This window comes from Marmota monax, unplaced genomic scaffold, assembly GCF_021218885.2.
Source record: "Marmota monax isolate L192 unplaced genomic scaffold, Marmota_monax_Labrador192_F-V1.1 WCK01_AAM20220418_F8-fsc00082, whole genome shotgun sequence".
In the NCBI taxonomy this organism is placed as follows: domain Eukaryota; kingdom Metazoa; phylum Chordata; class Mammalia; order Rodentia; family Sciuridae; genus Marmota; species Marmota monax.
Window position 1 is genome coordinate 4,582,014 of NW_026695207.1, and position 16,096 is coordinate 4,598,109.

The 16,096-nt window shown below is 48.9% G+C and overlaps 1 protein-coding gene across 2 annotated transcripts in view; it reads right to left on the reverse strand.

The window, feature by feature from the left end:
* Window positions 1-16,096, reverse strand: part of Adamts16 (ADAM metallopeptidase with thrombospondin type 1 motif 16) — a 131,290-nt gene that overhangs the window by 82,038 nt on the left and 33,156 nt on the right. For both annotated transcript variants that reach the window (XM_046430335.2, XM_046430334.2), the window contains exons 4-8: window positions 15,345-15,606; window positions 13,504-13,703; window positions 12,089-12,172; window positions 9,895-10,054; window positions 8,390-8,495 (exon numbers count right to left, since the gene is read on the reverse strand). In XM_046430335.2, coding sequence (XP_046286291.1) covers window positions 8,390-8,495; window positions 9,895-10,054; window positions 12,089-12,172; window positions 13,504-13,703; window positions 15,345-15,606 — 812 coding nt within the window. The remainder of the gene's footprint in view (window positions 1-8,389; window positions 8,496-9,894; window positions 10,055-12,088; window positions 12,173-13,503; window positions 13,704-15,344; window positions 15,607-16,096) is intronic.

The following is a 16,096-nucleotide window of genomic DNA, read 5'->3' on the forward strand; positions in this document are numbered from 1 at the left end:
AGTCGTTGTGTGAACTCCCTGAGCACAGGGTCCTGACTAAGTGAGACACAGAGGAAAAAGAAAGGCAAGGGAGAAAAACAAGGAAGATCAAGGCAGTCACTGGATCTGGGAGCTTTCTGAGGCCCAAATCCTTGAAGAGGGGAGGGAAGGGCAGGGACAGGAAACCCCGCAGGGGAAGTGGCTCCATTTGGGGATAAGAGGCTCTGCACTTGTGGCTAAGACTGAACTCCTTTGTCCACTTAGCTGTGGACTTGGTGACTTAGCACTGCAGGATAATAGGAGTGAAAACAGCATTCACAAACACCCACTGGGGCACAGGCACCATGTCAAGCACACGACACACATTTTCTAACTTAAACCTCATCACACCCCTCAGGTCAGCAAGGCTGAGGACTGGAGAGAGGCCCTGTCCAGGTGCAGAGTGAAGACCCGAGATCAGACACCAGGAGGTCAGGCCCTTGCTGGACATGCAGTGGTTAGACCTGAGCAGGACAGAAGAGTGTATCCAAGGAGATGTGGCCTGCAAGTACTGCTGGATTCCTGCAAAACTCCGACCAGTTCTGAGGATGATGTGGATGTGGTCATTCCAGCCTCCGCCCATTCTCTGAAGCTCTATTAAAGGCAATTAATCAGGGCCAAGGAGACCCTGTGGCAGAGGAAATGTGTCATGGCTGTGGAAAGGAGCTGGGCTCAAATCCCAGCTGGGAGGCGGCCCTGGGAGGCAGCAGTGGAGAGGAAATGCTTCCCACCCTGCCTGGCTGGCCCTCCACCTGCTTGTGAAGAAGATGCAACGTGGTCCAGCAACGGCCTAGATAGAGCCACTCCACCGCGGCCTACCTTTCTAAGGAACTGAAAGCGCCAAGGCCTAGGTCTACGGATACCTTGGTTTTAAGCTTTCTCATTAAAGGCATTTTCCGTGATTCTTCAAACTCTGCAGTGCGTTAAAGATCTGAGATACACTGCACAATGTGGCTAACCACAGCCTCTCTGGTGGCTTCTGATGCAGCAGGTTAGGGGTCAGGATCTGGCACTTGGCTGGATTCGTACACACCCCAGGGGATTCTGATGCCCACCCAGCATCACTATTTCATAAGTTGCGTTGTCCCGCAGTATACCATGCACAGACATGATGAATGCCAGTAAGTCAGCATAAATATACCACAGCGGTCATATCTCATATTAACATTAATGTTAAAAGAACACATCTGGAAGATGAGGTTGGTATTTGTCAACCAAGAAAAATAATTACTACTGAAGGTATACATGCTAGATAATTTTATTTGCTCTTGTGCATCAGAACACTTTAGTTAAGTGGTTATCACCCATGCTTAAAATAATAAAATAGATTTCCTTCCTTCATCCTTTACCAATCTGTTAAGTTTGGGAAGAGCCTAGACCCTCTCATCCGTGCCCACAGCCCCACTGCCAGGGCTCCAGGGCTCACGGCAGGCTCTCCATGGTGGACCAACAAGACAGTCTTTCTGGCTGTAACACTAACTCAAATGCTGGGCACAAATCGAATTTCAGATTAGACTGGATTTGAAAATGATACTCAGGGTTGGATATGTTTAATGTTTTCCACGATGCTTTCTTGAATGATCTAATTGTTATCAGCAAATACTTTTGCATTTCTAGTGGTAGACCAGGATGAGCAGACCCGTGTGGCGGAGTGCGCACCAACTATTTCAGCTGTTCAGAGGGCACAGTTAGGGAACGGGGACACCCTTCAGAGGAGCGGCGGCTCAGTGTCATCTGGGTGCTCACTCCACCCTTGGAGTGATGATGGTGTTCTGGGGGAGGGCCCCAGCATGGGCTTCATGAGCAGCACAGCTCATCCTCAAGAGGGGCAGGAGGCTGAGGTGGAGAGAGCAGCTGGGAGCGGCAGACACCTGCAGAGATCTCGGACTGGAGGGTCTCATCTCTGTCATGCACAAGCTGTTTGATAACAGGCAAATTGTTTAGCCCCCTGGGCTTCAGTTTCCAAATTATAAAGTCTACATAAACTGTACAGCATGCCCAGCATTGTGTAATTCACAAAGGAAAATTCAGAACTTCTGTCCCTTGTCCTGCTTTGAATATGGTCTTGGTCACATGCCTCGACATGTGGAAGTCACTCGTGCACATGTGTTGTATATATGTATGTGTATGTATTGGGTGGGGGGGGGAAGCCAATGGACTTCAAATACTTTTTGGATGCAGAAATAAGAACTTTCAAGAGGAACAGTGATAAATAAACTTGGTAAGAGCTGAAGCCCTTGGTCGGCCAGGGATCCTCAGGGAACAGTCTGACGATCACCAGACCAGATGATGGAGCAGGGGCCAGCTTGCTCCAGTATTCTATAGGTCCTTAAAGTCACCAAGCACCTCCTTGTCCCAGTGGAAGGGGCTCAGGGTGACGGCAGAGCACGGTCATGAACAGGTGGGAATGCCGATCACCCCCTAACACCTCAACGGCATCTACCATCCCTAGGGAGTGTGACTGAGTTGCACCATCTCATCACCCAGCTGTGGGGCTGCCTGCCCACGCTGCTTCTTCCAAGTGTCCCTGACTGTCCCCACGTGACCTCTTGCAATGCCCACACCCCTCTTTACTCCATCCCTCGCATGGCATGTCTACTTTGTCTTCTTTCTTAGAATTTGGGAGGGCACGGGTTACTCTTTCAATAGATTCCTACACAATGCCCCGTGGGCAGATGCAAACTGTGCCCAGTGACTGGGTGCGTAGATTCAGGGGAGCCAGGCCTGGAGGATCACACATCCCCTCAGCGCGGTAATCACGCTTTGGTGGTGTCTTAGTGGTCTGAGACACAGCACAAGGGTAACTCTTGAAGCCTACTCTGTAAAATGGACACGTGCAGCTCAGCTAGTATGGTTCATAATGGTTCATATTGCATGTGCACACGTGGCGGGGAGCTCCCGGGGCTCTCCTGATTGCAGATGGCAAGCCCATGTAAGAGCTGATGGGTGATGCTCTGTGAGCTCTGATAGTGACAGGGGCAGGCAGAGGGCATGGTGGGGACATCAAGTCAAGGGAATAATTCTATAGTCTGGGCCCACGGTGCTGACCCCACATGCTTTCACTTTTTTTTTCTTTTTTGTTGGTACCAGGGATGGAACTCAGGGGGACTTAACCACCGAACCCAATCCCCAACCCAATTTTTGTGTTTTATTTAGAGACAGGGTCTCACTGAGTTGCTTCATGACTCACTTTTTTCTTTTTTTTTTCCCTGAGGCTGAATTTGAACTTGAAATCCTTCTGTCTCAGCCTTCCAAGCTGCTTTCACTTTTGAAAAGTAATTTACATGCAGCCCATGCTGGTTTAGTTGCCAGGATATGTTACATTTCTCTGCAAACCACAGGAGAAATACAGGCCCTGTTTTAATCAGCCTTTTCACTGCTGTGACTAAAGGACCTGACCAGTACAACAATAGGGGAGAAAAAGTTTATTTGGGTGCTCACGGTTTCAGAGGTCTCAATCCATAGAGAGAAGACTCCATTCCCCGGGACTCACGGCAGAAGAGTGAGGCAGAGAGAAGCAGCTCACATGAAGATCAGGAAGCAGAGAGAGACTCCACTCTCCAGGAGATACAAAATACATGCCCCACAGCCACACCCCCCATGAGCCACCTCCTCCAGCCACACCCCACCTGCCTCCAGTCACCACTCAGGTGATCCTATCGCTTCAATAAACTTGTTCCCATTACTCTGAGTGACATGCCTGAAATCATTCTGACTTGATTGCAAGATCTGGGGTTTGGAGGGGGGCCTTCATGCCATCTCAGTTTTCTTGGAGGCCCCAGCCTCCAAATGATAGAACCCATGAATCTGGAATCTGTGCCCTGCCCACCAAATGGTATGACTTCTCTTAGCAAAGGGAATTCTCCAATGGACTTGTGTCCAGACACACTCTTCCACAGGTGCCTTCTGCCCTCTGTGCATCTGTGTGATTCATCAACACCACTTGTAGCAAACTCTATGTCCTGCTTCAAGACATTTAATATAACTAGAAAACTCTCCTTGAACCGTGTTCACTCAGCAATCCTGGTTCATCGCCTTGTACTGGAGCAGAATGCACATCTGGATTCCGGCACCAGTCTCTCCAAACCACCCGTTCTTGACAATTTCTATTGTTAGGTCCAATTCCCCAGTATGAAGGGCAAGTAGGTGGTGGATGAAAACAACTTAGAAGAAAGTGGATGGGCATAAACTACGATCCTTCCTTGAGTTGCGCTGAAGGTGAGAGATCATGGAGTGCGAAGCTAGATACACGCTCCATCGTGAACGGGACCCAGGACATGGCTGTCACCTCTGAACCAGGACGTTCATGTGTCTTCCACAGCAAAAGTCCTAATAGATGAAAAATTACTTTTTAACCCTCAACATGTGGAATTCAAATTTGACCCTCCTTGGAGCTCCTTGCCAAAGATATGGTAAAGGCACAATGTCTGTGCCAAGGCATCTGATCCCTGCATCAAACCTGAAATTCCTTCCTCAAGAAATAGAATAAAATTCGTGAATGCAATAAATGTGCTTGTCTTCAAGTCAATTAAAGTAAAATGTATGACGTTTATTACTGATGTCATGTGCTGTGGCCTTTCTCATTTGGAGCTGTCAGGCCTAAAGCTCCACCCTTCATTTGTCCCCCTCCCCGCTCACATTCTGGCTCACTCACCCCCATTCCACACACACACACTTGCTGAATACTCAGCCTGGACCCCTCAGTTGGGGAAAGCAGTTTAAGAGATTTTCCTAAGTGATTTCCTCAGTTTGAGTTGTCTGTGAAATTGCTCCACAAATTTTACAAAAGTTGCCTGATCCAAAACAGGCATTGCCATCATCATGGCTACTACTGTTATCATAACAGCGATCGCTGGTTTGCGTACTTAGCTTATGCCCAAAGCACACATTTTCCTGTTTTCTCGGCGTGAGCAGAAGCTGTTTCGTCGACAACATTGCCTCTTAGAGCTCTGGGTGTCTCCCCTGCAGTGTCCTCTGAACTGCCGCTGGTCCCGAGGATGGGGTTGCTTCTGGAGGTCATTCTCCCATCACTCTCCCTCCTCATGGGAGCTCCTTCCTTCCCACCCACCTGCAATCCCACTCTCAAGTGATCTACATTTCTCTCGTTTTAAGGAGGTTCTTCAGCCATCAGGCCCAGGCTGAGTGAGGAAAGGAACTACTAACAATTGGCCGACTCTGGTCCCTGTTGACCTGGGGATGGAGAGCCCTGTTAGAGGCATCCAGATTCGCGTCAGTCGGCTTCACCTCCTGCAGCGGCCAGCACTGCCAGCGCCCATATCTCAGCCTCTTATCAAACGCTGACGGCTCAGTCCCGGTGACTTAAATATTTCTTGCCTTGATAGTTTAATTAAATTCAGGTACGGTTCAGAGGACAGCAAGATCCTCGTGTTGCTACAATAATGAAAGTTTTTGAAGTTTTTACTCTAGCAGACTATTAAAAATACAATTATGATTTAACCGAAAGCCTTATAGAGTATAGGTGTAATTTTCTAGGCAATGAAATAGTCAATCATTACCTCTAATGATAAAGGGATCAGTAATGGGATATGGAGCGTCATTTTCAGGTTACACGGAGTCTAAGCTGCAGAGCCCCATGTAGTTCCACAGACAGAGGTCACACATGTGTGTGCATAAATGTGCACACACACGCACACACACCACACACACACACAATACACATGCCACACCCCACACACAATGTACACACAACACATGCACACAATACACGCACATTGCACACACCACACACCACACACCATTCACACCACACAAAATATACACACACCACACACACAACACATGCACACAATACATGCACAACATACACCCCCCCACAACACATGCACACAATACACTCACACCACATACCACACACACCACACACACAATACACATACCACACCCCTACACACAATGCACACACAACACATGCACACAATACACACACCACACACACAACACATGCACATAATACATACACATTGTACACAACGCACACAACACACACAATACATGCACACAATACACACTGCACACCACACACACACACCATACACACCACATGCACACACACCACACACACACACGCCTGAATGGGTGTGGGTAACATGAGTCTGTGACTTAGTTTGTTTTTCAACAGGGGATAGAAAAGTTAGCTTTGCAGAAACACAAATCACAAACACCCCTTTTGATTTTTTTTTTTTTTTTTGCCAGTAAAATCAGCTTAAAATTTAAAAGGAAAAAGAAAAAGAAAAACTGATTTTTGTTATCCACTTTTGTGCTATGGGTGTCCTATTAAGGAATTTGGAGCCCGACCCTACAATATGTAGATCGGAGCCAACTTTTTCTTCTATCAGACGCAGAGTCTCTGATTTGATATCTAGCTCCTTGATCCACTTTGAGTTAACTTTTGTGCATGGCGAGAGGAGGGGATTCAGTTTCATTTTGTTGCATATGGATTTCCAGTTTTCCCAGCACCATTTGTTGAAGATGCTATCCTCCCTCCATTGCATGCTTTTAGCTCCTTTATCAAATATAACAAAAATCAACAAATGGGACTTACTTAAACTGAAAAGTTTTCTCTCAGCAAGAGAAACAATAAAAGAGGTAAATAGGAAGCCTACATCATGGGAACAAATTTTTACTCCTCACACTTCAGATAGAGCCCTAATATCCAGAGTATACAAAGAACTCAAAAAATTAAACAATAAGAAAACAAATAACCCAATCAACAAATGGGCCAAAGACCTGAACAGACACTTCTCAGAGGAGGACATACAATCAATCAACAAGTACATGAAAAAATGCTCACCATCTCTAGCAATCAGAGAAATGCAAATCAAAACCACCCTAAGATACCATCTCACTCCAGTAAGATTGGCAGCCATTATGAAGTCAAACAACAACAAGTGCTGGAGAGGATGTGGGGAAAAGGGTACTCTTGTACATTGCTGGTGGGACTGCAAACTGGTGCGGCCAATCTGGAAAGCAGTATGGAGATTCCTGGGAAAGCTGGGAATGGAACCACCATTTGACCCAGCTATTGCCCTTCTTGGACTTTTCCCTGAAGACCTTAAAAGAGCGTACTACAGGGATACTGCCACATCGATGTTCATAGCAGCACAATTCAAAATAGCTAGACTGTGGAACCAACCCAGATGCCCTTCAATAGATGAATGGATAAAAAAAAATGTGGCATTTATACACCATGGAGTATTACGCAGCACTAAAAAATGACAAAATCATGGAATTTGCAGGGAAATGGATGGCACTAGAGCAGATTATGCTTAGTGAAGCTAGCCAATCCCTAAAAAACAAATACCAAATGTCTTCTTTGATATAATGAGAGCAACTAAGAACAGAGCAGGGAGGAAGAGCAGGAAGAAAAGATTAACATTAAACAGATACATGAGGTGGGATGGAAAGGGAGAGAAAAGGGAAATTGCATGGTAATGGAGGGAGACCCTCATTGTTATACAAAATTACATATAAGAGGTTGTGAGAGGAATGGGAAAATAAACAAGGAGAGATATGAATTACAGTGGATGGGGTAGAGAGAGAAGATGGGAGGGGAGGGAGGGGGATGGTAGAGGATAGGAAAGGTAGCAGAATACAACAGTTACTAATAGGGCATTATGTAAAAATGTGGATGTGTAACCGATGTGATTCTGCAATCTGTATTTGGGGTAAAATTGGGAGTTCATAACCAACTTGAATCTAATGTATGAAATATGATATGTCAAGAGCTTTGTAATGTTTTGAACAACCAATAAAAAAAAATTAAAAAAAAAAAAAAGAAAAACTGAAATGTCTAGGACATTTTCTGGGCTGAATTCCAATACAGTCTCAATGCACAGGACACTATCTACACCCCACTCCTGGCCTGTGTGCTCATGAGATCACCTGTAGGAAACCCTGGCTGCTTGGGCTGCAAGTAGGACCCTTCAACCCTTTTAATGAACAGATCCATGAAGTTAATCAGCTACAGCAATATCAGATAAAGAAAGCTTACCTGAGTCTCACAGCTGCCATAAGTAATTGCTAGACTTTTTTTTCCCCCATTTTACAGGTGTAAGTGTAAGGTTTTCATGTACAAAGAGGACGGACGCCAGCATCACAGCAACCTTGATGAGAGCCACTTGCCAGGACCCTGTCCAGCTAGACGGAGCCTCCTGGTGCAATGAGATGCCACCTCAGTTCAAAACCAGTTACAACACTGAAGTTGGGTGTCTAATGACAGCATTTTACAACTGACATCTCACAGTCTGCATGTGAACTCCCTCTAGAAACATGATTTAACGCCCTGGTGACCCTATGGTGTCACCCAGTTAGGAAGGGCCCCAGGCTGCACCCTCCCTAGAGATGGGCTTACTTGTGTCCAGACTCATGGGCGATGGTGAAGGCCAGTCCCAGCCCTGTATCTTCATTGATCGTACAGCTGCGGTATTTACTACACATTCCACTTATGGGCGCGAATCCTATGGGGCAAAAGATTGAGACAATCTATACTAGTGTTGTCATACAAAGAGTAAGTAAATATCTATTTTCTGCCCTATGATACAATCTGGTCCTCACCTTCATTTGGGGAAACATGAAACGGACCACCCTTGGACAGTCGTGGAGGGATGTGATCGTGTGTGGGAATGTGGGGAAGTGGTCTCCCCGGGAGCCCAAGGACTCTGTCCCATGGAAGACGGCTCATGTTTCTAGGCCATGCGCCTGGCACAGGCTGTACCTGGGGCCAAACAGAAGAGGGTTTACTGTGTTTCTCTATTACACCTGGGTTCACAAAGCCACTGGAAGAGCCCGTAGAGAACCGGTGTGTCGGGAGGCCCTAAGCCCACCCCTGTTCCGTGATTCTCTCACTTCTGATGGGTCTCTGGCAGAAGGAGACAGATCAAAAGCAAGGGAGGGAAAAGTCACATGGCGCAGAGTCTGGGAACCAGGGTGAACTTCTGAGACCCTTCCCCACTGGGGACACAGCTTATCTCCCCAGCAGTGAGTGTGACCACAGTGTGAGGTGCTGTCCAGCAGCTGGGAGGCTCAGCGGGGCTCAGCCTCCAGGGTTTACTAGAAGCTGGTCATGGGGGCACCATGCTTGACATGGACCACTGCAGACTCCCAGAAGGAAAGCAGGGTAGGCACGGGCTATGGTGAGGCACAGTGGGCCACTCTCCTAGGTGGAGTGCTAAGGACCACCCTAAAATCTTGAGTGTTCTAGGGACAGCCAATGGCCAGACTTGTAAGCAGGTCCCCTTCAAAGGACAAGCAGGCCACTGTGGGAACTCCACACAATAGGATAAACCTGTGCTAGACAGAGTCCTGCCCAAGAGATTTTCCAACAAAAAGCATTCCTCTGAGAACCAGGGAACAAAAAGAGTAAGAGAAGGTTCCAGGGTGTTGGAGTTAGGGGCCCACTGCCTTACAAAGCCCGCCTCTGGGTTGCAGCCAGCCTTAGAAATAGCTAAAGCTTGCCAACTTGCTAAGATTGAGATATTTACAGAGAAAAGGGAAAATGAAGAGCACAATATCTTATGCTATCTTTATAAATATTCATAAATGTGTTGTTTCTGCTGCTTAGTGAGATCTTCTGTGTATAACTTGGATCTATTAGCCCATTCTCATGTATGGTAGAAAAAATGGAAAAAAAAATATGTCCCACATCAGAAGAGATGGAGAGTCAAACTCTGAGCGACCTTCCTTGTCTCATGTCACTCTGGATGAACAAGAGCCTGCTCCCGGACTGAGCCCCAGCTGTGCAGGGAAGGCAGTCTTTTCCTCACAATTATGCTCAGCAGTAGCTGCGGCTTGTGGATGTGGACAGGGCAGAAATCCTCACCACCCACACGGCCCACAACCTCTGCTGGAGGGTCTTACCTAGAGTATCGCAGGGCTCATTCTTCCAGGAGCATATGTCCAGGCCGGTCAGTAGGATGGCGTGGTCATGGCGAGTCCCATCCTTCCCCATCAATCCCGACTGCCACTGACAGAAGCTACTCAAGGTGTGGTCTGCGTGGTGACTTATCACCAGCCCTGGCTGTGCAAGAGAGCCAAGGCCCCGTGAACATGGAGGGAAATGTTTCAAGACCTTATCATCATCGCCAATCATCATTGACTTGGATTTCAAATACAAAGGTGGACCCGGATAGCAGTAAGCTAATGCATGCATTTTATGCAAAAGAAACCCTGACAAATTCAGTGCAGAGACTCATGTACCTTTCTGTTTATAAACAATTGGTATATGTCTGGCTGAGCCTGAATGCATGTTCAGTGACTCAAGAAAGAACGTTGGTGCATCTTTTTTTTTTTTTTTTGCATTTAAAACCTTTGGAAAACTTTGGCAGAGTTACATAAGGTAACAGAATCATTCAAGCACGGTTTTCCTATACAGACAAACACACATAGCCAGTGATAGGATGCTCATTTCATAACCCGGCTGGCAAGTGGTAATCTCCAGCCATGCCCCCTAGCTGTTCACTGTTACAGAGTTCCATTAAGTAACCATCCTAGGACAGAAGCAGAGGGGTCTTATTTCTGGGAGGCACCCTTCAACTAGAAGGGAACCATCTAGAAAGACATCCATAAACACCAACTTCTAGCAGAAGAACAGGGATATGCCGGAGTGAAGAACTGGGGAACTCATGGGAACTGGGGAATTCGGGGTGTGCAGGAGCATCCGTCAGAGCAGGCTGCCCCGAGCTTTCTGAGCCACTAAGACAGGAATGCAACCATGTCCTGTGGGTGGCCAGGGAGAATCAGGACAGGGGCCTCAGTTTCAGTACACCATCTTTTTGAGAGCTCCACTGATGGAGTGGGGTCAAAACCTTTGCCTCTCGGTCACTAAACACGTTTTCTCCTTAAATGTTTATTTTGTTTTTCTGGAGAGACAAATGCATCCAAGCTAAGTGCTGTGCGTCCACACTGTGGCGCGCCTGCATTCCTCAGCGGCAGATTTCCAGGAACATGGCACTAATTAAAGTTAACACAGGTGTATGATCAAAAGATAACCTTGCTTATTCTTTGCCGCTTGGATGGATTCCAAGGCGAAAACATTTTAATACAAGGAATAATTAACCTGTCACCTGAGAAGCCCTGCTGGTCTGAGGCTCTCCCCAGGCACACACTCACAAAAAGGACAATGAGGTAATCCTCCCTGACCAGCCAGGCTGGACACAGCCCTGCCCAGGCAGACACACCTCCCCCCGTCCCCTCACTCCGTGGGGAAACAGTGATCTTACAGCCCATGAATGGGCTCAGGTTCTGTCTAAAAATTCTTTGTTCTACAAACAAGAAAGCTGTGGCTAGCAGGAAACACTGATGCGTCACCAAGGTGGAAATGGACACCTGTCCTCACTTGGGTCCAGAGCACACTCTCCTTTGCTGAGTCGGTAATCAAATTGGGGAAGACCCAAGTGGTCACCTTTCATGACCAAGATGCCCTCCACTGTTTACGCATGCCTCTAAGGGCTCACTGTGAACGAGTTCCTCGAGTGTCCCCTAGGGGTCTGGAGGGGACAGAGAGGTGCTTCCACACACTGCTACTGGGATCCCAGAGAACTTGGGGTCTACGTGCTCTCATAGTAAGTGGTAGACATTCAGAGTCTTCGTGAGGAAAGGTGGTGAGGTCAGGTGCAGGCACTCGGCTCAGGAGCAGAGGTGATGGGTAGGGCAGCATGGCCCTCAGCCCGGGTCAGTTACAGGCTGCAGCATCTTTACTCCTCCAGCAGAAGGCAGAAGGAGCTGCACTCCAACTGCCCCCAGAAGGTCACGGACACAGTGGCCGAACCCTGTATCCCCAGCGTTCCCACCCATAGTTCTAAGGCAGCTTTTCATTCCACTTCCAATCATAGGCCAATTAAAAGAGTGTTCCTTACTGTGCATGCACACACACACACACACACACTTTAAAACAACTAAAAAAAAAAAAAAACCTGACTGCAAAATCAACTGTTCCTAAGAGAAAGAGATGTAAAGAATCTACAGAATGTGATTTTTACTATAAGGGAAAAGCATCATTTTTCACTTAATTTTCTGGGGAAAAAGAAAGCTGCTGGTTTCGAGGGCACTGTACCTGTTCGTCTTCTAGAAGGATGAGACCTACGACTGCGATGTTGATGTTTCCCCCTATGGTTCCATCCTTGAATAAAGCAGACACCTGGAAGAGCAAATCCACATCAGACCCCGAACAGCCACATGTCCCCTACTGCACGGACACTGCCTGCGTCCCCCAGGGTGAGGGCAATTTTCATGCTCTCATGTTGTCAGACAGGCATAGACACATCAAAAGGCCACTGGTCAGTCCTCACAATGTGCTCCTGGAGGTGAAGGCGTGAGGTGGGGGTTCACCTCCTGTCCAACCCCACTGAAGGGATGGCCAGGCCCTGGGTGGACAAGTGTCCTCCTTAGAACAGAGGGGACTGCTTTACTCATGGTAGTGAGCATGAAGAACAGGGGCACTGCTTTACTCACAGGGATGACCACCTAAGCCAAGCAGGCCCCAGGCTCTCCTGGTGAGGAAGCCCAGGCACACAGAGAACTGGTGAGGAGGAGGGCAGAGGACGGGAGAAAGAGAGGGAACGTGTGAGAAGGCCATGGCAGAACAGAGCAACCTCGAGAGACAACGGAACAGGAAGCAGACGTGAAGGATCAGTGCAGTGTCCCCGGTCAACAGCAGGGACAGTGTGGCCCCAAGACACGGAGGTAGAGGACAACTCCACACCAGGGGCACAGACACCACCCTCACTCGGAGCAGGCTGGTGCTATGGCCCTCCGTGAAGAGCGCCCAGAGCCCTGCCCTGCTGGGCACCTTCTGAACCTTCCCTCAGCCACACGACTCGACCGCCCAAAGTGATGCTAGCAATGAAAATCACAGATCTGTGCAAAGAGACACTTGGGTGCTGCTTACTGATGGTGAAGAACCAGGAATGCATTCAAAATAGTGTCATTGAACTATTTTTGAAAACATTCAAAGATCCTAGACTTTGCCGTCTGGGATCCAGATTTCACTCCCATGCTGTGGGGTCAGCACCCCTTCTCCTTGCTCCTGAAGAATCCCTGCAGCTGCAGGTTAGAGAGGAGGACACTGTGTGAGACGATGTTCTGCCAGGTCATACTGCTTTAGAGTTTTTGTAGTAGATTAAAAACCTCACACTCAACACCTGAACATCAGCACTCCTAGAAAAGTGGGTGCATCTACATTCTCACTTAAAAGCACAGATACTGCTGACATACTCACTGTACTGAACTCCCTGACCCTCCTAGGGAGTCCTATCAGAGGAAGAGCCACCTACCCCAAACACTGCAGGGCAGACGGGCTTGCAGAGGGGTCTGTTCACGTCTCCTCTTTATGACACCCTCTGAAGTTCAGAGAAGGGCTCTTTCAACAGGAACACACTAAAGCAGGGTTGCCACCCACTGAGCGCTTCTTCCCCAGAGACGCCCGCCCAGCTGGACGTCGTACAGGCCGGTGCTGGCGGCCGACCCTACCATGTTGAGGATGGTCAGCACGTAGGTGGTGATGTTCTCCTGCCCGTGGTTCTGCATCATCTTCCTGTCGACCACCACCAAGGTCTCCACGTTCAGTTCTTTATTCCGGTGGGGCTTGAGGAGTGAGCGCCGGCACCGGGGGACAGACTCGTACTCATCGGGAAGGACGAAGAGGTCCTCCGTGGGGAGCTGGGGTGCATCTGTGAAGCAACACAGGGGGAGAAATAAGGCAGCGGTCCCCTCAAGCCCAGATGAACATGGGGAGCGGGGTAGTGACATCACCAAAGCTTTCTGAGCTCTCACCCCTTGCCATCACATTGACGTAACCAAGGTGGGCGCAAGTGCCACCCTGGGCTGGTCTTTGTGGGACCCCTCCAGTCTCTGCAGGAGCCCGTGGGATTCTAGGATGGCACTGCGCAGGCAGAGGGAGTGAAGATGACCCCCTTGGAATCCCTCCTAGAAGCCCTCGGGTCTGGGTGGTGTGGCCCAGAGCCCTTGGTCTTATTTCTACTGCGGAAATGTGGGTTTGGAATAAAAGCAGCTGCAGCCCAGGGCACGGCAGCCGGAGGTCCCTGGTGCTAGACGCTGGGGCAGAAGCATGAGGTGAGGGTCTGACAGGCCAGAGCCCCCACAAGCCCCTCAGAGTAAACCTCTCACCCTCACCAAGGTGCCTATAGTACTGTCTCCTAAACAGGAGTGTCACCTAAGCACCCGCCATCAGCCAACGCCTGAGCCTGAGAAGCAGAAGGTCCACCCGCCTGAGAAGCAGAAGGTCCACCCGCCAACAGGCTCAGGCTCACTGTTGACTTTAAGCAAATCAATCTACCTGAGTCTGCTGTCTCCAAGAGGGACAGAGGGACATAGAAAGCAAGCCTCTGTTTCTGAACCCGAGGCGCAGAGGGAAGAGCCCTCCTAAGTGTGAACTGCCCTGAGGCAGGAGACCAGGACCACCCCAGGGAAGTCCAAAGACAGAAGACTGAACCCACTGACCTAGTTCATCCAGGTTTGGGATTTTCAAGATCGTAGGAATGTGTCCCATGGGTTTTATTTATAGGGTCAGATGGCCTGAGTGGTGCTTATCTGGCTGGTTGGGCCAAGTGACTTTCTTCCTGTTCACCAAGGTCTGCTGAGCACCTGCCCCCGACTCCCCTCTGCTTCAGGGGGTTGGTAGAGCGGCCATCAAACCAGCCACAGGGGAGGCAGGGGTGGGGGAAGCCAGGGTTTTCAGATGCCCTGGGAACCCGGGACAATCAGGGGATGCTCTAGGGACCGCTCAAGGAACGAGGGGGAACTCCAGGAAGGTGCATTCCTGACTTTGTGAGAGGGTTCCACATAACCGTAAATAACAGGTCACCCCTTAAGGAGCCAAGGCAGACAGAGCTGTCCCTAAAACTTTGGTGGTGAGTTGCAGATGATGACACCTTGTGGGTGTGCTGTGTGATGTGGTGAAGCCTGTGAATGCATGCGTAAACAAATTGCCTCAGTAGGAAGCAATGCAGGCCTCAACAAACCCAAACCTTCAAAATACAGAACCCCTGAGCAGAGGGGACAGGGTTCTTCTGAAGATGTCTGGTGGGTTCTGTGCTTCTGAGTGTCACTTTTCTGTCCAGGGAACAGTTTGCTTAAAAGAAAAGAAAAAAGGCTCCGTCTCCCAGGGAGCGGTGCTCCACCCTGATACCCTGAGTTGGCACCTAACAAACTCCAGAACCCTGCTCCAGGGTCGTGATCGCAGATGTAGACGTCATCTTGCAGGTAGGTGTGTCTTGAAGGAAATCAATGTTTTCCATTGGCTTACACAGACATCAAATCTTTACATTCACGGGAAGAACCGCCTTACATACATTTCTTGCGTCTTCCACAGAAGTGCTGCCTGTGCCACAGCCCGAGGTTGTCACTGAGGCCCTGCAGGCCTGGGCTGGCTGGCTCCCCGGTCCTGGTGAGCAGCAGGCCGGTGGGTGCTCGGGGGGCCTGGGGCTCCACTGCTCTCTTGTACAGCACGTGGGAGGCAGGGCCACCCTGCTCAGAGCCCTTCAGCCTCCCTGCCAGGTGTGGAGGGAGAGGTGTCAGGAAGTAGTCGGCCTCCTCGGTCCTTATCATGCCGGCCTAGAAAACCAAGAGCAGGAGGGAGAGCAGGATGAGCCACCGAAGCTGCAGCGGTGACTCCCCAAGCCTCACGTTTCAGAGGGTTCTCTCGGGAACATGCTATTCTCTCCAGGGGAGCATTTGTTGGAAAACCTGGGCCAAGAATGAGAAATGGCAGGGTCCCCGCACACAGCTGAGCCCCTTCATTCAGTATGCATGGAACGGTTCTGTGACCCAGCTCCAGGCACAGACAGAGGGCTCACTACTACCAAAGCTGGCTAATTTAAACCAAAAAGGCTGAGGGAATGCGAGCACAGACTTCCATGCAATATCAGGAAGAGTCCCAGATAGACAGATCAAAATGGAATCCTAATAATTTGAAAACTATGTTCAAATGAATTTTACAACTGGAATCACATGTGACGCTTTCTAGAAAAGTATAACTTAAAAATTAATCAAGAAGAAAGCATGAGAGAATTACTTAGGGAAACTGAAAGATCTTTCTAAGCAA